General features: G+C 45.0%; 1 protein-coding gene and 1 long non-coding RNA gene across 5 annotated transcripts; one reads left to right on the forward strand and one right to left on the reverse strand.

The window, feature by feature from the left end:
* Positions 1-1,705: 1,705 nt before the first annotated feature.
* Positions 1,706-8,365, reverse strand: LOC147222096 (uncharacterized). Its single transcript, XR_015107774.1, has 2 exons — positions 8,142-8,365; positions 1,706-2,384 (listed from the first exon to the last, which is right to left on the reverse strand). It is a non-coding gene; the product is annotated as an uncharacterized LOC147222096 (long non-coding RNA).
* Positions 7,426-21,901, forward strand: rbm6 (RNA binding motif protein 6). Of its 4 annotated transcripts, none has more exons than XM_086168374.1 (22): positions 7,426-8,207; positions 9,033-10,524; positions 10,614-10,703; positions 10,797-10,866; positions 11,830-11,903; positions 15,022-15,093; positions 15,430-15,721; positions 15,808-15,965; positions 16,051-16,151; positions 16,234-16,303; positions 16,391-16,454; positions 16,562-16,617; positions 16,703-16,817; positions 17,126-17,223; positions 17,433-17,777; positions 17,866-18,015; positions 18,105-18,170; positions 18,244-18,471; positions 18,545-18,619; positions 18,703-18,800; positions 18,897-18,942; positions 19,027-21,901. In XM_086168374.1, the coding sequence occupies exons 1-22, from the start codon at positions 8,161-8,163 to the stop codon at positions 19,123-19,125; spliced, it is 3,906 nt and encodes a 1,301-aa protein (XP_086024500.1). In that variant the 5' UTR covers positions 7,426-8,160; the 3' UTR covers positions 19,126-21,901. The 4 variants fall into 4 exon arrangements, with proteins under 4 accessions (XP_086024500.1, XP_086024502.1, XP_086024501.1 ...); XM_086168376.1 differs by having other exon boundaries at positions 19,030-21,901; XM_086168375.1 differs by having other exon boundaries at positions 16,394-16,454.
* The last annotated feature ends 214 nt before the right edge of the window (positions 21,902-22,115 follow it).

The following is a 22,115-nucleotide window of genomic DNA, read 5'->3' on the forward strand; positions in this document are numbered from 1 at the left end:
AAGATGACAGTACTCTCCTGCCAGAGTGATCCTACAAAACACTATCCTATGCTGTCTGGCTACACTCTCACCTACAACTACTCTGCCGGCACTGATCTCTTTCAGGTTACCTTGTCTATATATGATGTAGTCTACCTGCGTGCTCGTACCACTGCTCTTATAAGTGACCCTATGTTCCTGTCTTTTCTGGAAAAAAGTGTTCATTCCAGCCATTTCCATGCTTTTTGCAAAGCAATCTATCTGTCCCTCTGTGTCCCTATCCCGTATACCAAATCTGCCCATCACTTCTTGTGCACCAGTTACCACTCTCTCACCTCGGGAGATATTTGCATCACTTCATCTAACTCATTGCAGAATTTCTTCCCCTCAAACTCACATCCCAACTGTGGGACATAGCCACTAAAAACATTGAGCATCACTCCTTCAATTTCCAGTTTCAGACTCATAAGTCTATCTGACATTCTAACGAACTCCTTCAAGATAATGGCTACTGTGTCTCTTCCTGATGTTAATATGATAGTACAAGTTCAAACCTGCTCATAAGCTCCTAGACTTACTACCTTTCCACCCAGTCTCCTGGACACACAGTATATCCACCTTCCTGCTCTGTATCATGTCAACCAACTCTACCTTTTCCTGTCATCGTCCCAATATTCAAAGTCCCTTCTCAGTCCCAGGCTGTTTTCTTGCCTCTTCTCTCTAACGAACACCCCTTCCTCCTCTCCGTCTTCGACCCACAGAATCCCATTTTCCATTGGCTCCCTGTAGGTCATCTATAACGATGGTGATCGCTGTAAACCCGGGCCTCGACCGATCAGTATGAGATTATTAGGTTTGATTCACATGTTTGGTTTTGACAAAAGTTTCACATCGGTTGCCCTTCCTGACGCAACCCTCTGCATTAATTTGGGCTTGGGACCGGCTCAGGGAAGACACTGGCCCATGCCCCCCCCCAAGACTGGCTCACAGAAACTCTGGCCCTGAGGCCTGACAGTGAGAAATGACAATGAGTTAAGAATATATTCAACACAGGTCTGTTAGAGCTTGCTGCTTGGACCCACAGGCAGGCAAGACTAGGGATTCATTTCAGAACTTTACTTGAAAGGGTTAATAATTTGGTGCTTGTGGAATTGGCCTCATTAGCAGGCAAACAGCTTATTGCTGGGGTGTAGCGTCGTACCCAGTGATCACCAGCATCCACCAAGGATTGGACAGCAGGGTGAGTTTGAGGATGGGAACGAGGCCAGACGGGAAAGCCAATTAAATCTGTACTCAAGGGCCTGGAAGGGCATTGACCCGGTTGAGACCTGGTAGCCAGGTGGAGGACACTGGTGTCTAAAACTCGAGGAGCCCGGATAAACCGGGACGACAGACAGGAAAGCACCGACAATCAAAACAACCCTCAAGGGCCCGTACAGGGTTCTGGCTCAGTTGGGACTAGATAGCCAGGACCAATCCATGACACCAGGCAAGAAAGCATCAGCAATAAAAACCAAAAAAAGTTTAAGACTGGCCACTGCTTTTATGTCCTCACTGATAGCTGTTAATTTGTGGCAGCCGTGCATCCCCTTATGCATGCTGCAATGAGTTGAACCCTAACAGGGTCAGGCTATGGTGAGTAAGTCACACTAACAGTCAAGAGCCTCAATGTGTCACGTGCCGCTGGTGCGGACTCGAGCGGGGAACCACACTTCAGAGCAGGGATGGGTTGAAAGCGCTTTTATTGCGTTGAAATGGCAGGATGGGTTGAAGACAGGACGGGTTGCAGGCGGGACTGCAGAGGCTGGGTCTCCCCAGGACGGGTTGCAGGCGGGACTGCAGAGGCTGGGTCTCCCCAGGACGGGTTGCAGGCGGGACTGCAGAGGCTGGGTCTCCCCAGGACGGGTTGCAGGCGGGACTGGCTGTAGGCTGGGTCTCACCAGGACGCTGACGGGACTGCGGAGGCTGGGTCTCACCAGGACGGGTTGCAGACGGGGCAGGACTGTGGAGGCTGGGTCTCACCAGGACGGGTTGCAGACGGGACGCAGACGGGAACGCAGAGGCTGGGTCTCACCAGGATGCGTTGCAGACAGGGCAGGACTGCGGAGGCTGGGTCTCACCAGGACGGGTTGCAGAGGGGACCGCGGCAGCTGGGTCTCACCAGGATGGGTCGCAGAGGGGACCGCGGCAGCTGGGTCTCACCAGGATGGGTCGCAGAGGGGACCGCGGCAGCTGGGTCTCACCAGGATGGGTCGCAGACGGGACTGGTTGTAGGCAGGACGGGTTGCAGGCAGGACTGCAGAGGCTGGGTCTCACCAGGACGGGTTGCAGACGGGACTGCAGAGGCTGGGTCTCACCAGGACGGGTTGCAGACGGGATGGGTTGCAGGCTTGGCGTTGGGCACTCTGCGACCAGGGAGAGGCGTCAGGCAGGCAGGGATTCAGTCCAGTCGTGGCAGGGCTCTGCGAGCCACAATCCCCTGGCACAGCGTGCCGCTGCCCCTTATAGGGATCTTGATTAGCGGCATCTGCTGCAGCTGGCGCCGATTACAAATCGGGATCAGGTGTGAAACCCTGACACCATGACCCCTGAAATTGTATATAGTTAGCTTATACACACAAATGATTCATTGTGACCAACAAAGGATTCAGCGTGCATATTAAAGAGATCCTTGGTTACCAAGACGTAATTGTCCTATTTGATCAATATTCATGTCAGCTACTTGAAATTAGAACAAAATGTTACAACATATCTTAATTTGCATAAAATTGTTAAAAAAAAGCTTTTGACTCATAGGCTCCCATTGTTGCTTACATTGCAACGCTGTCCGGGTAGTGATGTCACAGGGTTGACCTAGGCTTGGTCCAATTCATTTAGCCATACAGTTTAAAAACATGTCATCTGTGTAACCCTTCCCATTTGAACCAAAGAGAGACTAGAGCAAAAAGGATAACACTAAAGACAGAAGTCAAAATGAGCTTCAAAATGAAGGTAAAGAAAGATGCGAAAAGGCAAGAGTTGACAAAAGTCCCTGTTGTGTGGGCAGCAATTGAGTTGTGATGCAAACAGAGAGTGTGTGTGTGTCTGTTGTAAGGAGCTCCACTTTTTTGTCATTGGCTGTTCAGTGTAGACTTATGGACTTCTGATGTGATCGTGACGGTGCAGCTTGTCTGTCCATCATCTCAGGTTAGATGGCAACTAACCACCTGAATCTCAACCTAGACAAGACCGAACTGCTCTCTCTCCCAGGGAAAGGTTGTCCGCACAGACCTGGCCAATACCATCGACAACACCGTTGTAAGGCCAACCCCAACTGCGAGAAACTCTGGTGTGGTCCTAGACAACCGTCATTCTCAGCAAACATCGCAGCAGTTGCATGTTCACAAAATCACGAAGATTTGCAGATTCCTCATGGAGGATAAGGCGCAGATACTCATCCAGCCTCTAGTGATCTCTCGTTTGGACTACTGCAACTCCCTCCTTGCCGGTGCCCCAGCGGTGACCATCAGGCCTCTGGAGCTTATTCAGAAAGCGGCAGCCCACCTGGTGTTCAATCGTCCCAAATTCTCCCACACAACTCCCCTTCTTATGTTCCTACACTGGCTCCCAGTAACCGCCCGCATCAAGTTTAAGTCCCTCGTGCTTGCCTACCGGGCAGTGAATGGGACAGCCCCGTCTTATCTCCAGGTTATGGTCAAGCCACATGTCCCTAGCCGTCCCCTCCGATCTCCCACCTCTGGGCGACTGTCCACCCCATCAATCAGAGCCCCTGGCTGCCGATCGGACTGGTTTCGGCTCTTCTTGGTCTTGGCTCCTCAGTGATGGAACGAACTCCCGAAAAAGGTCAGAACAGCAGAGTTGCTGCCCATCTTTCGCCGTGAGCTGAAAACATACCTCTTCACCAAGCACTACCCTACTAATTGCACTTAGCCCCAAACCCCCCCGGCAAAAAAAAAAAAGGGATGAAATGAATGTATGTATGTATGTATGTATATGGTTCTGAGATGGCTACTTGGTTGAGTGGTCACTTCTGACTTCCGTCTACTGGCACTTCGAATCTTCGGTGACTGAATTGCACTTTGTGTAAGTCGCTTTGGATAAAAGCGTCTGCCAAATGACTGTAATGTAATGTAATGAAATGCCCAGTCTTTGGCCATCAGATGGTACTTCTGCAGTAGCGGGTTGCTGACATCCTTGCAGGAGAACATCCAGCATCTCCTCCCTGTGGCATTTCTTCAAGCGGGCTTCACTTGTTTCCATGGGAACTTATTTATGCTTGTGAAAGAAAACTGTTGGCATGGCATTTGGCTATAGCAAATGCATCAGATGCTTCTGGAAAGAAGAGGCGAGAACACAGCTGTGGATCCTTAGAAAGTAGCAATTTCCCATCGTTTATTCTCTTCTTGTCCCTTGGAAAACTGCGCAGACTAGAATCAGTCCTTTTGTTTGCTATGAGAGTTCTTGGTGTGTCATCTGGAAGGAAAGTAGATAGAGGGACTTGGTGGTGGAATGAGAAAGTGCAGGAGTATATACAGAGAAAGCGGTTAGCAAAGAAGTGGGACACTGAGAGGACTGAAGAGAACAGACAGGAGTACAGGGAGATACAGCATTAGGTAATGATAGATGTAGCAAAGGCAAAACAAAGGGAGCACGATGACTTGTATACTCGGTTGGAAAGTAAAGAGGGAAAGAATGGTCTATACAGGTTGGCGAAACAGAGAGATAAAGATGGAAAGGATGTATAACAGGTCCGGGTGATTCAGAATAGGGACCTGTATGTAAGGGAAATGGGAAATGTATTGACAGATGCTTGGAGAGTGATGGGAAGATGGAAAGAGTACTTTGAAGAGCCGTTGAATGTGGAAAATGAAAGGGAGGCAAGGGTAGAAGAGGTGACTATTGTAGACCACAAAGTAGCAGAGATTAGTAAAAGTGAAGTGAGGAGGATGAAGAGTGAAAAGGCATTTGGTCCTGATGATATACCTGTGGAGGTGTGGAACTGTCTAAGAGAGGCAGCGCTAGAGCTTCTGACTAAATTATTCAACAAGATCTTAGAGAGTGAGAAGATGCCTGCAGAATGGAGATGAAATGTGATGGTGCCCATTTTTAAGGATAATGGAGATGTGCAGAATTGCATCAACTATAAAGGGATAAAGTTGATGAGTCATACAGTGAAGTTATGGGAAGTGTAGTGGAAACTAGACTGAGAGCAGAAGTCAGCATTTGTGAACAGCAGAATGGCTTCATGCGTAGAAAGAGTACTACAGATGCAGTGTGCTGTAGGAGTAAGAGAAGTTCAAGGTTGAGGTGGGACTCCATCAGGGATCAGTTCTGAGCCCCTTCTTGTTTGTAGTGGTGATGGACCGGCTGACAGATGAGGATAGACATGAATCTCCATGGACCATGATCATGATGTTTGCAGATTACATCATGAACTGTAGTAAGAGCAGGGAACAGGCTGAGGAAAATCTAGAGAGGTGGGGGTATGCGCTGGAAAGGAGAGGAATGAAAGTTAGTCCAGCAAGTCAGAGTATATGTGTGTGAATGAGAGGAACTTGAGTGGAATGGTGGGGCTACAGGGAGTGGAGATCAAGAAGTTGGAGGATTTCAGGTACTTGGGGTCAACAGTCCAGAGCAACGGAGAGTGTGGAAAAGAGGCGAAGAGACAGTTTCAAGCAGGTTGGAATGGGTGGAGAAGAGTGTCAGTGTCAGGGTTTCACACCTGATCCCAGTTGTAATCGGCGCCAGCTGCAGCAGATGCCGCTAATCAAGATCCCTATAAAGGGCAGCGCCACACGCTGCCTGGCGCTGGGGGATTGTGGCTCTCATACCACTGCGGATCCCTGCCACGACCGGACACCAGGTGTAACCGCTGTCCCCTCCCTCGTTACGACCGGACCCAGTCGGCCGGTGTAACCTCTGACCCCGTCCTGTCTGCCACCCTGCCTGAGGCCTGTCCCGTCTGCAACCCGTCCGGGGGAGACCCAGCCCTGTGCACCTCTGTCTCGGGGCCAGGGGCTTACCAACGACACCCAACTGGCCGTTTCAACTCAAAGCGCTTTCATCCAGATTCCTTCTCTGAGGTGTAGTTCCCTGCTCGAGTCCGCCCCTGCGGTTCGTGACAGTCAGGGGTACTATGTGATAGAAGGCTATCAGCCACAATGAAAGGAAAGGTGTACAAGACAGTGGTGAGACCAGCTACGCTGTATGACCTATAAACAGTTACAATGACAAAAAGACAGAAGGCAGAGCTAGAGCTTGCAGAGAGTAAAATGCTAAGGTTCTCTTTGGGGGTGATTAGGATGGATAGGCTCAGGAATGAGTCTATCACAGGAACAGCACATATTAGACGTTTTGGAGAGAAGGTCATAGAAGCCAGACTGAGATGGTTCGGTCATGTATAGAGGAAGGAGAGTGAATATATTGGTTGACGGATGCTGGGATTAGAGCTGCCGGGCAGAAGGTGTCGAGGAAGACCAAAGAGAAGATTTATGGAGGTAGTGAGAGAGTATATGAAAGTAGTTGTGTGAGAGAGGAGGATACTGAGAATAGGGTTAGACGGAAAAGGTTGATGATCTGTGGCGACCCCTAAATGGAAAAGCCGAAAGAAGAAGTTGCAAAGGCTCTGACGTTTGCTTGCATTTCAAGCACAAACCATTTTCCTGTGTAGCTTCACGATCAGCTCAGTCATTTGTATCAGCATGTCCACAGTAAAGGGTAAATCAAAAAGCCAATCTGTGTCATTCCGCGCAGGAAAATTCTGAAATGTTCTCAAGTAGCTCCAAAAAATAATCTCTTGTTTGAGCTCCCACATTCATTGATCCAAATCCTTCGATCATTCACATCAAGTATGAATCTGTACCAATCTTTGGCGGGTCGGATTAAAAAGACTAATGGGCTGGATGTGGCCTGCTGGCTGTAGTTTGCCTGCCCCTGGTTTAAGTAACGAATCCTGGTAGGAAATGAGAAACCAAAGAGTTAATGAGCACAAAGAATAGAATGAATAGAAAGGTTCAGTGTGTCTCAGAGAAAAAAATAAAACGAATAAAATTCATAAAGTAAGCAGACACAGACATCAGTCAATTTCCCCTGCAGGACACAAAGATAGGTGTCTAGATAGGGGAGTCATGTGTAGAGTTTGGGTGATTGGAAAAGATGCCTTCCCTCTAAAACTGTAACATTGAAGAACCTGAGAGCATTCACTTCAGAAAGATTGACACATCTGTATTTTGTCATTAATAAAGTGTGATTGTGTCTCCAGATTTGGACAAACTGCTTTTCTAATGCTTAGGCAATTTCTCCAAATGATTTTAGTTGAACTGAAAGCGGGCCGCCCAGTGATATCTAGGTCTTTATAAAGCCGCTAGGTGGCAGCAGGCGGACAACCGTTGCATAATAAGAACCAACGGAGAAGAAAAAGCCTCGATAAAACAACGGATAGGGAACTCGGCGGACCGCTAAGACCGCACGGCGCCGGTGCTTTGACTTCGTCGAGACCCTATCAGATACGACACCGGCGTCTGATTGTCTAACACTCTAAATTTTCTGTCAGATCGTGTAATTTAAATGTCAAAATTCAAGGTTAAATCCTGACCGGCTGCATGTTAAGCTCGCAAGCGCGACCTTTTGGTCACGTGAGAATTAGCAGGTCGCAGCGGTCCCTCCAGCGGTGAGAGGCGGCCATTGGAGAATCCGTTGACGACCAGCAGCATCCGCACAGGGCGCCGTGACGAGGGTCTGGGTGGGTAGCGGGTCCAACTCTGGGCCGTGAATCTGAAGTGGACAGACCACGATGCGCCTAGTGCTCTGTGTTCGAAGCTAACTTTTCGAACGCGGCCGTAAAAGTAAACAAGGGAGTGTAGATTTGCTAGCTCCTCCAGGAGCCTAACCGGGAGCGGTCCCTGGGAAACCGATTCAAATACAAGGATTTCAGTCAGTAGTCCCCCAGCCTGTCTTTTCCGTCATGGCGTGCGTCTTTATTTCTTATGCGGGTCTCGTTTATCGTCATCTGTGGGGCCATTACTGAAACCACAGTAGCAGCAGCGCCTAGCTGTCGCTATTGCGAACAGGCCTTCCCTCGGCGGACCTGCGTCTTCAACGTTTGCAGCCTTCTGTTGAACCCAATCAAAACCGAACCGGCCCGGGACTCACGCTGACTTTACCTTTTGTCAAGGGCACGCAATGTGGAACGGACCGGGGCAGAGACCGCGGGGGGGCGCGCCGTTCAGGTGAGCCCGTTGCATCCACACCTTTCTCCATCTACCTGTGTTTTAGCCAGGCTTTAAGCTACTTTTCAGCACATTCTTATGTTGGTCATTTCATGTGGAAGTACACTGCCATAAGTTTGCTGGAATTTGAATATGACCCCCCCCCCCCCCCCCCCAAAAGAAAGCCAAAATGGCCTTGAATTTGCAGTCAGTGATTTTTTTTTTTTTCTTCTTCTTCCTCCCCCTTCTCCCACAGACGTGTGTGGACATACAGGCAATCGTGAAAGTGCCCTTTTGAAATGTTCAGCCACAATAAGAACTTGCTTGCTAATCCTGATTATATCTTAAGTGTCTCTAAATGTATGTTAATTCACCAATTCTAAGTTATAATTCATTATTTAGACTTCTTATCCTGCACTGGGGTTCATCCTGGACTTGTCCATCACAGGGCCACATATTGAGACATACAACCATTTGCAAGTTATGTGTTGTGGAAATTGTTTTTTGTTCTCATTTGTAGCTTTGCTCAAGGTAGTCCAGTGTGTTTTATTCATTTATTTATTTATTATCTAATCACCTGTTCTTGCTTCAACTGATTTAATATGCAAGTCTGTCATTAATCATGAACATTTTCACATGGGGTCAGTATGTGCTGAAAGTGAGACTATTTGAGTGACACATTTAGTAAACCATGCAGTGACTGTTCACAAATGTATGTATCCCTTTTTTGTCTTCATATCACCTCAGCACTTCATGGTGCCTTTTGATTCCTTTTGCAGTCAAACTTATTGTACTGTGTATTGGATTTAAAATAATGACCTGACTAAATATTGTTTTATATTCCAGAGGTGATCATTGTGGAGAAATGTTTGGGGGCAGAGATCGTCACATGGCTGATTTTAGAGTAAGAGATGGGATGAATATGAGTACCATGGGCCACGTGGGTCCACGACCTCTGGATCTACCGCTTTTAGACATGAGGCGGATGGAGGGCCCGTCAATGAGAGGGCGGGACTTTGAGACCCATGATGTTCGCGGTCGAGAACCAAACCGGGATTTCTTCAGGTCTGGACAAGAGCAGGACTTCAACCTCCGAAGGCAGTATGATGGTGATAACAGGGAGAATATGATTAATTTATCTGGGTTCTCTGGACCTGGAAGGAACTCTGCGGACATGGGAGGGAGAGGTATGCCGCCAAAAAACAGGTTCATGGACATGAGAGAAAGGGACACGTTTCATTACGACATGCCACGATTCAACAATCCTAACATGGATGGAAGGAGAGGATTTCCCGTGGAGCGAAATGATGGATTTAGGGAAATGCGCAATAGACCCCCAATGGGCATGGGGGACAGCAAACGCTATGACGTGGACTTAGCCCCTCGTGAAAGGAGAATGATGGACTCTGACAGAAGAGGTGGACCACCTCTCAATCCAAGGGGTGGATTTGATTCAGATACGGATTTTAGGAGTCATCATGGACCATCGTCTGAATTTAGAGGTAGGGAGCGCTCGCCTTTAAGATTTGGAAACAGTGATGTTCCTCCAGTTGTCACGGCAAAGTCTGACATGCTATCAGATGTTAGTGGCCCCAAAAGATCAGAGTTCATGGGTGTAGGAGACCCCCTTAGTGAAAGAGAGTTTCCAAATGCAAGTGATAGTCCCCTTATGGATTATAGGAGTGGTGAAGAAATGACTCTTGCAGAAGAGTGGAAGAATCGTCAAAAGGATAAAGCCCCGTTCTTGCATGTTAACAAAGACACAGGAGTTACAGCAGAACCTAGCTTTCCTGGGGGTTTTGTGAGTGACGTAAACATAAGAGATCCCCCCCGGTTTCAGGAAAGGGATAGACCTTCTCTGGACTTTGCGAGCAAAGAGACTGGCTTTCCTCTCAGTGACAACCTGTCCTCTTTGGCTCGACCGCCACTTTGCAGCAAAACTCCCCAGGACTGTCGACACTCAGAAGTTTCACCCCTCTCGCCTCTTATCCGAGAAAACGAGAGTAAGCAATGGCTTGGAGAAAAGGACTTGAAGCATAACCAGAAAAAGTCAAATGTCGATGAAAGGCCTGCTTATCATCAAGAGAAGAGCCGTCCCTCTCAAGAAAGTATGGATTGTTTTAATGGGCCTGCCAGGAGTAAGATGGCCACAGAGCATGATTTCCAAAGCAGCAGCAGCAGCGGACAGTCAAAGGACCAAGACTACAGGGACATTGACTACAGGACGGCATCAGGAAGAGCCTTTGAATACAAGCCTGAGGAGCTCCCAACACCTGATAAACTTCTCCAAGACACAAAACCAATCATCCCTTCAAAATTTAGTGAGTCTGGTTCCCAGGTAAGGTTTGAGACATTTGCACTCTACATTTCTGAGTATATCCGTACTTTACTGTCCAATAACTTGTAATCAAACCTTTGCAAACAAAGGATCAAGACTACAGGAATGCATCAGTAGAGGACAGAGTCTCCAGTACAATATCCATAAGTGGTATTCCAAAGACCGCCACAATGGAGCAGGTAACAGGAGAGCTGCTCCCATGTACTTTGGTCACCAGCCAACAGTTTTTTTTTTCAAGAGATCAATCCGTGTTGATCTTTTCTTTCTCTCAGATACTCGGTGCCTTTGCAGTCTGTGATGGTGTTCCAGTACAGGGGATAAGGATGAAGAATGTGACACCAGGTAAAACAGTGGTTCCCTTATATAGCTGTTTGGGGCAGTTGATCGCTAACATGTCCCCCGATATTTCGCTGTCTCGATACTCGAAAACTCTGCATTGTTTCTTCGAAGTTCCTGTGGTTGCTTTTGTTTTTGTTCTTGTTCTTGGTTCTTGGGCTGTGTAATTGTGCTCAGTTAGGCAGAAAAGAGGGGGGTGTTTTGTTTGAGGATGTGGCTCATTGTCAGCTCTTAGAGAATTTATCAAGGTCTTAACATCGGTAGCTTTGGAGGTTGATGTCCACTGTCACAAAAGATCGGTGCCAAGTTTCTTACTGAATGTGTCCTTCAGAGACACTGTATCAATGTTTCCTGATGGCAAAAGAATGTCAGCACATGGGAATGGGGATGTTCTTGTTAGCGCTGTATATATTCCACAGATTTTAATGACTCCTTTAGTGTGTTTGTCTTCCCCTGAGGTTTGCTGTATGCATTGGTGGATAAATAAAACTAAGTGCTTACTTTCATACATTTCACATTTATGCATTCAATGCAGCTCAATCTTCATACCCTATTAGTTGTTTGAATTTATCCAAACGTCTGGCCAGATGAATTTTAAATGTCCGTTTTTACATTCGTTATGAATACGGCTATTACTACCACATACACACACACACACACGCACAAAAAACAATGGTTCTGAAATGAGCCCCACAGCTGTGTGGTCTGGAATATTTCTGTCAAAACCTGGTTAGTCAAAGTCTGACATGACTTCTGATAAGATGTCCTAAGAAGAAGTAGCTATAGCTATAATAGCTATAAAACTAAGCAAAAAACATTTCTTCAGGAGGGTATGTATGCCAGTGAAGGTTTAACGAGGCCTGCAAAACAATCTCGATGCATTCACGAACTGCTGTCTTCTGTTTTAGAGTGACTGTCGTTACTGGACTTGACTAACAAAAAAATCTGTATTTCAAATGCTGTCCCCAGGTTACAGCTACGATACCGCCTATGTGGAGTTTTTAAACCTCGAGGATGCAGTCCACTTCATGGAGTCCAACAAGGTGGCCTATCCTCGTCAGTCTACGAAGGCCGCCTCTCCATCAGGATTATGAGGGCTTGAGAGGGCATTTAGTCGATGGGGGAAGGAGAGAGGGGGTGGCAATTGATTAAAGAGATGGGAAAGTCCTTCATTGGCTCTTTGATGCTAACCTTAACTCCAGCTGTCTCAACCTGGCCCATAAATATGCATCCAGTCAGCTAGATAGTATTTTAGGTGGCTTGCTTAGGCTTGATTATTTTATTTATTTGTTTATTTTTTTAAACATCTACCTGGTTAAACACAGGGCTCCCTTTTTGTCGCAAACTAGCCGGCCAAACCTGTGATTGGCTCAGGGGTAGGGGTCGGGATGTAGACCTCACGGTCGATGTCAAAGTGTCATGGTCACAGGAAACTTTGTATTCAGCAAGTTTTCTCAAATGTTCCCAGTTTCTTCTTCAATCAATGAACAATGAATTGGCTAGCATTTCATTTAAGCGAAGTGGTAATCACATTAATTTATCAGAGAGGCAGGGATAGGGCATGTTTGATGACTGCTTTTGTAAAAGATTTCTTCACAAAGGTCCAAGGATTGACACCAAAGTGCGGTTACATAATTTTAAATGTGTATATTTTTATATTTATGGTCTCGGTACAGAGCTCAGGTCTGTCTCATTGCATATACTTATTGTCCACGATACCGCGGCTCATGTTTGAATGATTTGAGAAACTTTTGTATCCATGCTGCTCCAGCAAGAGTCTGCAAGGAGTAGGATGAGATCACATGTTCTTGTGCACAAAAACCACGTTTGGATTTTCTTGGGTTTTAGCTGCAGAATGGTAGCATTGCCATAAATATTAGTGGATAAAACCTTTGTACAGCGATGCTCCTCCAGAGGAACACCTCAGTAATTTGTCCTTACTCAAAACATTTAGTGTGATCGGATCCAAAGTGCTCACTCACGTTTGGTGAACCAGTGGATTTGCATTGCGTTTGTTTCAGGAATTGGTTCTTCCCTGGAGATACTCTGGTGGTCTTTAGAGTTCAGAGTGAAATTGTGGTTCCATCCCGATCATTGCAGAAATCCATTGGCTACATGAACTCTTAATCGCTTGAAATATCTACCTCAAACATTTGTTTTTAACATTTTTGTTCGGCTAATTTACATATTTGTTCTTGTGAAAATCTGCAATAGAGGTTGCGGGGTACTGTTACTGATGCCCTCCCACTTTTCTGTTGATAAAATGATCTTGTTGGGTCAAAGCATTTCCAGTTGTTGGAATTGGCGATGTATGTGGTCTGGAAGGGTCTCTTCAGCTTTTCAGTGATTCTCTATCCTCTGGAATTCCAGCTGTCTTATTTTGCTCTTGAGAACTATGATTCAAGTCTGCATGGTGACACGCGAAGGGAAACTATCTCCAGCATATCACAGGACTGTTGGTCCTTGTCCTAATTTGTCATGCGAAAGGAAAATCCTCATCGTTTGTGAGGTGTGGTTTTACATTTTGTGATATGGTAGTTTAGCGTGTTACTAGTTGTGCGCCTGGTCTGTAATTGCACCATGTGATCAACTACATTATGCACTAGCAGAATAATCACCTGTCATTACTAATGGTGTTGCTTCTTCAACCAATATTTTCTGCATTGGACTCTTTGTTCTAGCTGTAATTCTAAGGATTCATTTGGTTTCCTATTCACATTTTGAGAGGTTTCAGAAGATTGCTCTAAGGGGAGTGTAAGAGAGATGTCAAATTAACACTACACGTCTTTAGGAGAATGCAAAAGCAGTGTAAGGCATTGTCTGTGAATGTGTAGCTGTTTAAGAGACCAGCCAAAATGGATGGCCATGGTTCTGAAAGTGTTTGCAGATGTTTCCCCTCATGTCAAATCATTTAACACCAAAGTCATAGCTGGAAGTGAGGAGTTTTATAATAACATCTGCAAATAAGGTAATGTGATGGGCACTGTTCCCACTAAGCCGCGCAGATGCACATTTGTGCACTGCTCCAGCCTTCTCCGCGCACAGCAAATATATGCTGCGCATGAAAGAAAATCCAAGCTGAACTGTTAATAAATGTGTTTCTTTTATTTACAGTCCAGCTTTGCTGTGCGCGGAGAATGCTGGAGCAGTGCGCGATTGCACAAACGCGCGGCTTAGAGTGGTGATGGAGATCTTCTGAAGACCAACAAGCAGATTTACAGTTTGAAATGTTAAAGGTTAGCAGGTGGGCTCGACGACTCCTGCCTCTGCCGTCACCATACACATGCACAGAGGATTATCCATGCCATTGATTATTTGTCTCTTGCGTGCCAGCTTCAAGCCCTAACAACTGATCATGGCAGGAGGTCCTTTTCCGATGAAGTTTTTTTTGATTTCCTGCAAAGAATTTCTGACTTGTCAACCATCAGGTTACCTTGGAAGAAAAGTAGCTTGTGCTTCACATGGTTTTGTTTTTGGATCCTTTTGCTTGAAAGAGACCATGGCATTGACTTTGAATCTATGCAGGATGTTAAGATTTCCCCATTTACAGTGGCTGGGGTTAGTAGTGGTCAAGTTGGTTCATTTATTTATCTTTGGGTTTTCAAACCTTGATGGTGACTTATTTTGGCTATTTCATTGGAGATGGTTCTGTGACGGGGTCTCAGTGAAGAAGATACAGGGGTTACTATAAAAGAGCATTAGTGAACGATGGGAAGAGAACCAGACGCTGTGATCAGTTCATTCCTCACCTTCAAACCCAGTTGCCTGGCACCTCTAAGCCTCTTGCTCCAGGATTTGCTGTATCTTTTTTTTTTTGTTTTTCTTTCCCAGTTGTGCGGTAGAAACCTGCCTCTTCGAGCTTGCGTTCGCGATGCAGCCTTGGGTTTTGGGGATTTATTTTTTTCTTTTTTAAACCAAATCATGGTGATTGACCAGTAATTTAGAATAATCACTAGTTACAGCCCCAATTTGCAGCTCCCCCTAAACCATGTAGTGTCCTGAGGGGATGGCCCATTTTATTAAGCATGATGCTTGACGTGGGCTCTGAACCCCCGTGTTGTCAGCTGTGAAAACGAGTGCTAAACCTGTCAGTGATATTTTAGACATTATTCACTGGTGCTGCATAATACTGACTGATTTCACTGGTTCGTTTTTTTTTAGGAATCCCTAAAAGTTGGCTCTAGAACAGTTTCCGTGAGGTACTCTCAGCCAGAGGATCAAGAAGGTGTTCATGTAAGTAAAATAGTTTGGTGTTCTGACAAGTTTCCTAGGCATTGTATACAACATTCAACATTCAACCTATATAAGTAAATAAAGACCGATGCAAGCTATAGATCTAGCCCCTCCCTCTTTTTTTTGTTTAAACTTGCATCCTGCATGATTTGTTCTGAAATAGCAAAGTACGAAAGTTGAAACTGAAAGCTTATCACTGATGTTATCAATCTTAAATTGTGTCTTTTACATGAGGTCAGTCTAGGGCAAGGTGCCGATTTCAGAATCTCTGGTATGACTTCTCTGTGTACTTCCTCCTCTGACCTATCCTGTTTTCCATGCTTCTCTTCCATCCAGGAGTCCCATCACAATCTGCCTCAAATCCAGGAGTCCCAGTTGTCCAACTTAGAGCAGCCATCTGAAGAATTGAATACCAACTTGAATGGGTCCAAACCAAAAGGTCCAATGGAATCCTCCCCCAACCCCCAGTGGCAGCGCAGTTCCGACTTGACTCCTGAGGCCTGGCAGCAGCAGGTCGACCAGCAGCTACAGCAACAGGAAATGGAGCCATCTGCAGAGTTTTGGGGAAGCCGCAACCTTCCAAATCATAATGCACTCCAGTCTGACTCTGTTTTCAAGGACAGCAAAAGTAGGCAAATATGAATTCCATGGGCATTTTTTATATTTCCAGCTTGAATCCATAAGTAACCACATCTCCCTTGTGTTGTTACACAGCCATGATCATTAAAAATGTCAAGCCCACCACAACAGTAGAGACTATTTTGAAAGCCTTGGATCCCTTTGCATACCTGGATGAGAGGAATGTCCGTCTTGTCAAGGCCAAGCCTCCTGGAGCAAAGTGCTTCTGCTTTGTTGACATGGACTCCCACGAGGTACTAAAAATGTTGTTACGTTCACATTTACAACATGTTTTTGTCTTAAGGTTTGTTTTTCCTCACCATTTGCTTCATTTTGTAGCAAGTGACAAGATTGGTTGAGCTTCTCACCAAACCCCGCCCCCTGTACATTGATGGGGTCAGAGTTTATGCTGAGGTAGCAAAACCCCTGAAAAACCAAAAGTGAGTCTTTTTTTTCTTCCAGGATTTTAATTGTGACATTTTCTAGAAAGTTCCCTTCAACTGACTATTTCCTGCCTCCCAGTTTTAGAAAAGATTTGGACAAACCTAACAGTTCCATCCTCGGTTACCCTCCTGAGGCCAGCATGACTGGGGTAGAACATTGGGTCTTATTTGTTTGAATTTTAAAAAGTGGAATGATCAGTGCTCTTAGATGACCTCTTTTACCTCTGGCCTTTCAGCAGCAGCCTTTCTCACAACCGCCAATGTACTTCCCACCTCTGCTGCCACCTAGTGGGATGCAAGGTGAGCTGTACTGGGAAACATTCTGGTCCAGTCATAGCTGTGCACTGGTCACTGTCGTAATCCTAGAACTTCAGGATCTGAAAATCAGCATATTTTCTTTTTTTTAGGTGATCTGATGTCAGGTAGCAATAACCCACCTCTGTCAGATCCTAGCATTAATCAGGTAGGTTGTGAAGAGAAAAAAAAAACATTGGTTTTTAACTAGGCTTTCAGCCGCACATTTGTACTTTTTCTTTGTACTCTTGCAGGACATTGGCTATGATAAGACTCAGCCTGTGGATCCATTGTACCAGCCTGCTGGAGTCTCTTCAGAACCAGCTGGCATCCTTGCCTCCCTTGATGATTCACAGAACTACTTATATAGTACGTACATGTAGAGGGAACTGTTCAAACCCAAGCAGGTTCAGTCCACCCTATCAGGACACTGTTCACCTAAAGGTGTGCTTTGTCAAATTACAGCTGTAAATACATTTTAAATTTTGAGCGAGTTAAGCCAGAAGAGACCATCTTAAATAGACATTTTGAACAATAAACGTGATTACGGCCTTATTTAGACAATGCTGGATATGCCAAATTGGCATAGTCTCAAAATGTTAGGTTTCTAGGTAGTTGGCGTTTATTATTGAAGTATTAATACTTTCCAATTTATTATTTTCTCATAACCCTTACAGGCTCTGAGACACCAGACATGTCAAACTACCTTTATGATGCAACCTCAGGCTTCTACTACGATCCTGAAACAACGCTGTACTACGATCCCAACTCTAGAGTGAGTATGGATGACTGTGTGTTTTCATTTTGTGAGAAAAGTTCTACGTTTTCTTCCTGTCTGGGGAGTTGGATGTAATAAACATTGTATTCACTAAAATATCACTGGCACTCCGTTTGATTTTCTTTCCTCAAATGAAAATCCTAAACTCACTGCCTGCATTTCATTTTGAGATCTTCATTTTGGTTTTCCATGATTTTTGCTTCCAGTACTTTTACAATGCTCAAAACCAGGAGTACATGTACTGGGATGTTGTGTCAAAGACTTACATTCCAGTACCGGGAGGAACCTCCGCAGAGACCCAGGCTGTGAACATGACTGCTGAAGACCAAGCCATCCTTTCCAACCCAGCTGCAGATGCTCCTCTGGAGATGAAGAAACCATCAGCTCCTTTAACCACAACAGATTCTGCACAGTCATCTGTTCCTATTGCTAGCTCTAATTTGGACTCTATCCAGAGTTCTGCTATGTCTTCTGAGAAGAGAGAAGATGAGGACCTTGCTAAAAAAGAGAGAGACAAAGATGAAAAGCCAAAAAGTCTTGCTGCTGTGAAGGTAGCCCCTCATTTGTGGTTCTACAGGAGCACTTGCAAAAAACACATGACCCATGAATGTTGTTCTGAAATGTTGTTGCTGCATGCAGATTATGAAAGATATGGAACGCTGGGCGAAGATCCAGAACCGCCAGAAAGAAAGTGTACGTTCCCCGTCGCCTTTCCTGAAGAGTGGTGGGGATGATGAGAAGAGACAGTCAAAGTCAGCTGATGCTGGTTTTGCTATTTTTGAAAGGAAGGTTAGTGACCCCTGATCAGTCCAACTTCCTAATTTTTGCCTTTGCATCTTTTAAAAGGCATCCTGTCCAATATGCATTTTGTCCCACAGAATTCAGGTGGTGATGATCTCTTTAAGAAGCCCCTGGCTCCGCCGAAGAAGGAGGAAAAGTCAAAGGTAGGGACTCTCATTTTCAATACCTGATTTACTGGTTCTGTTCTTTTAACATTTGCCCGTTTGGCTCCACCAGCGTCCAATGGGGTCCCTGGGTCTGCTGGCATCTGACTATGCAGCAGGAAGTGACGAAGAGGTCGAAGAGGACAAGGAGGAAGTGATAAAAAGTAACCAGGGCAGCCATGTGGTGGACAAGGATGACAAGCTGACAGACTGGAAGAAAATGGCCTGTCTGCTCTGCAGAAGACAATTTCCCAACAAAGACGCTCTGATCCGCCACCAACAACTGTCCGACCTGCACAAAGTAACTGCAGTGAGCAGAAGTGTAAAGTGATTCTACTCCAACGTTCTCTAATATTCAATTCCTGTCTCAACAGCAAAACATGGAGATTCACTTGAAGATTAAGAGATCAAAGAAGGAACTGGAGGCATTAGAGAACCAGGAGAAAGAAGTAAGTGAAAAGTGCAGCAAAAACACTGGGCATTGTCTGTTTTCTCAGCTAATATCCTAAAGGTAGCTTCTGTTCTCACACAGCTGAATGTCAGAGAAGTGTCCAAGTCACCTGAACAAAAAAGGAGGAAGCACCACCATCAGCAGCCGCAGCATCATCACACCTGGGCTGGGTGTTCCAGGTAAGTTACTGAATGGTAATATTAGAAACAAAAGTAGGATGTAAAGGTAGTTTTTGTGTAATGCTTTGGATTATACCAGGTTCTCCTTTTTTTCAGGGAGAGCAGCAACGAGAGGCCGGGTTTAGGTGCAGAGCCTGTCCAGGTAGGTGAAATGTCCCAGTGTCTCAACCTATCCGTTGTATTGGTTATTGAAGGTAAACTGAAGCTTTCATTCCACGTTTTTCAGCAGAAACGGCAGAAAAAGGAGCATGTGGTATGGGACCATACCACCTACAAACAAGCAGTACGGAAGGCCATGTTTGCCCGGTTTAAAGAACTTGAGTGATGTCATCTGACCCCCCCCCCCACTTTATGTGAAGACGTTCATTTTTTTTTTTGTTTTTGTGCATGGACATCTTGATGTGTCCCGTTTGACTGTATGGATTCCCTACTTCAGACCTAGCCATGTGATGGTCAGTGTCCGTTGCTGACCAATAAAGCTAGTGGAACTCTGAAGAGTCAAGACCTATGTTCACCCAGACTGTTTTCCATTTGAAGCCTTTTATAGGGTTGCCTAAGATGTTTGTCTTTTTGAAAGGATGCTTTCGAACAGATCCCGCTGAAATATAATTTTAAAGGTTAAACCTTATTTTTCTTTTTCATGTGGAATTGTTCACATTTTTACATAAAAATATGACAGAACCTTTTTAATTTTTTTTTTTTAATTAGTTCAATGGTTACATTTAATTAGCCTGACTGCAGTTTCTAGTTTCAACTCTGGCAGGTGTCCATTTAGATCCTGTTACGTTGGCAATTTCCTGGTCAGATGTTAACTCATTCCCTCGATGTATGTTAACGTTAGGTGTAGGGTTTCCCTTGTTTGAGTTTGCAGAATTACATCAAACAGACTATAGTTGCTTTACCAAAGTTTGTCAGAGTTGCTTTAAATATCTCTGTTTACATGTTGGCTTTACCATCAAAAGTCTACAAGGCAATGCCATTGGTATTTTCATTTAAAACATCCTTCTCACTATCAAAGGTTCAACAATTTTTATGTCTTCATCCACCATCACTTGCTCTTCTAACACGAACTTTGTTCCACTTCAGAAAAAGATGGCTCAAATACAGAAAGGTTCACAAGGGAGTCCTAGTCATTTTGTTGTACTGAAGCATCTTGTGCATGACGCTCGGGAGGGGCATCAGCTAGATACATTTAGGCCTTGTGCTGAGGGAGATGTTACTCCTGAACGACTTAACCTGGCAAGAGAGAAATAATGTCTGTATGTATAAATATGTATATAAATGGCACTGAATGTGGCTTTATATTTGGGAAGAGGAATACTGAAGTGGCATGATTGGGTATGATCCATTTCAATACATTATTGAAAGTAACAAGTGATTTTGTAAACTAAAGTCCGTATTATCAAAAGATTCAATGAAACTGGAGGAATCTACATTTATGTGGCAAGGCTGAACACTAATATTTGAACACTTATGACCTCTGAGCCCTTAACTTCACTACATACCAACATTCTGTAAAGAATCTGGCCAGGTGGGCCAAGGAACTGCAAAACAGTACGTTAACACAGTTGTGACATCTACCAGTTCAAATTAAAACTACCATGTCAACAATTCTCAATAGCTGGGACCAAGCCCATCCAAGATGGGCCGATGCAAAGTGGAAAGAGCTGTGGTCTGATAAGCACCAAGTTTGAAAACCATTATCTCTAATGCCATGTGGGGTTTTTTATTTGGGCCCATGGTATAGATTATTTGCACATCTGTGATGGCGACATTAATGCTGAGGGGTACACGCTGCCATCCAAGCAACAACTTATTCAGGGACATCCCTGTATGTTTCAGCAAGACCAGGCTGAGCCACATCCTCCCTGATCACTTCTAGCAGGTACGAGAATGGCCTGGCTGCGGTCCTGACCTGTCGACATTTGAAAATGTGTGAGACCCTGTGAAATTCAGATATAATCTAGGCTTGGGAATTTTGAATAACCAAGTCTTTCATAAAGCAAGAATGGAAAAGTATTACACCTACAAAGCTTGGAAAATTAGTCTCCTTTGTTGACAAAAATTAATTGAATGTGAGACGGAAAGGTGATGTAACCAGTGGTAAACATGTCCCCATCCAGGATTGTTTTTGAACATGTTGGCATCGAACTCAACAAGTTAACATACTTGCAAAAAACTCAGTATGAACTCATTATGACCTTTGTAGTCTACTCCATTGTATATTGCTGAAAGGATTTGCATTTTGTCCATTGAGGTCCTCAGTCATCCAGGTCATGGTTAATCCTTGTCAAATCTTATTGTGGCAACTGGACTAGACATTACACCTCTCATCTGAGAGGACTGTGGGGTATTTCCAGTATATAACTGCCTAGGCTTTGGGGGCCTGTCTACCTTGAATTGGCTCATGTTAATGAGAGAGGTGTTTTGCAGTGCAATGTGTTAATTTAGGTGTTGCTAGATGGAACACAGGCAGAACCTCTGGGGACATACCTGGGTTAAAATCTGAACACCTACGTGTACAGCTTATGTTAAACAAAAAATCCTTATGGTTCAATTGGACTAAGGCTCAGGAGAAACGTTGTGTCATCAAAAGAAAGGTACTCCTACTCACCCTCTCTTTCAACTTACCAAACCTGACCTGGATGACCAGAGGAACTGGGCCTATGCCAGCTTCGCCGACAATGGCCCAGTCACAGAGTCTGTCCTTTAGTCTGTAATATTCTTGCTGTTTAATAGGACTACTTAAAAAAGACGCTGTCCGTATTTTGAGTGACTCCTTGGTAGTATTGGTAGGCTCTCAATACAAATCAAATAACAATAGGTGGATTCACTGCCCTAAAATTACAAACGGATTGGAGAAGGTGCCTGACCAAAATTCCAGGAAAATTGACAGTTGAATTTCCCATTGAAGGGCAGATGGCACACTTGGACCTCCATTATGAGCAGAAACCATGGATATAATTGCAGTTTAAAGATGCCTCCTCTTCTTCATCCACTGTTAGTTAATGGTGCCTTAGCATTGGGCATTTTGACCCCAAGCTCCAACACTCTCTCAATGATGGGTCAGCTGTTGTGGCCAAATAAATGCCCATATTATCCTCCTGGCTTCCATCTTAAGTCCTTTCTCCTGCTCCATAACCAACAAAATGTTTGCTCTACTGCCTCCCTCATCCTGCAAGCCGCTGTCTTTCTCTCCTTCCTGGCATTCCAACGGCTGAGTGCAATTTCCTCACTGATTGTGCAGGGAACCATCTGCCTCCTACCTGGACTTGGAACAGCAATGCCTGCCAACCTTTTGAGATAAAATAAGAC

Source organism: Fistularia commersonii, chromosome 21 (assembly GCF_037954325.1).
Source record: "Fistularia commersonii isolate RoL2024-O1a breed Wild chromosome 21, RoL_Fcom_v1.0, whole genome shotgun sequence".
Lineage (NCBI taxonomy): Eukaryota > Metazoa > Chordata > Actinopteri > Syngnathiformes > Fistulariidae > Fistularia > Fistularia commersonii.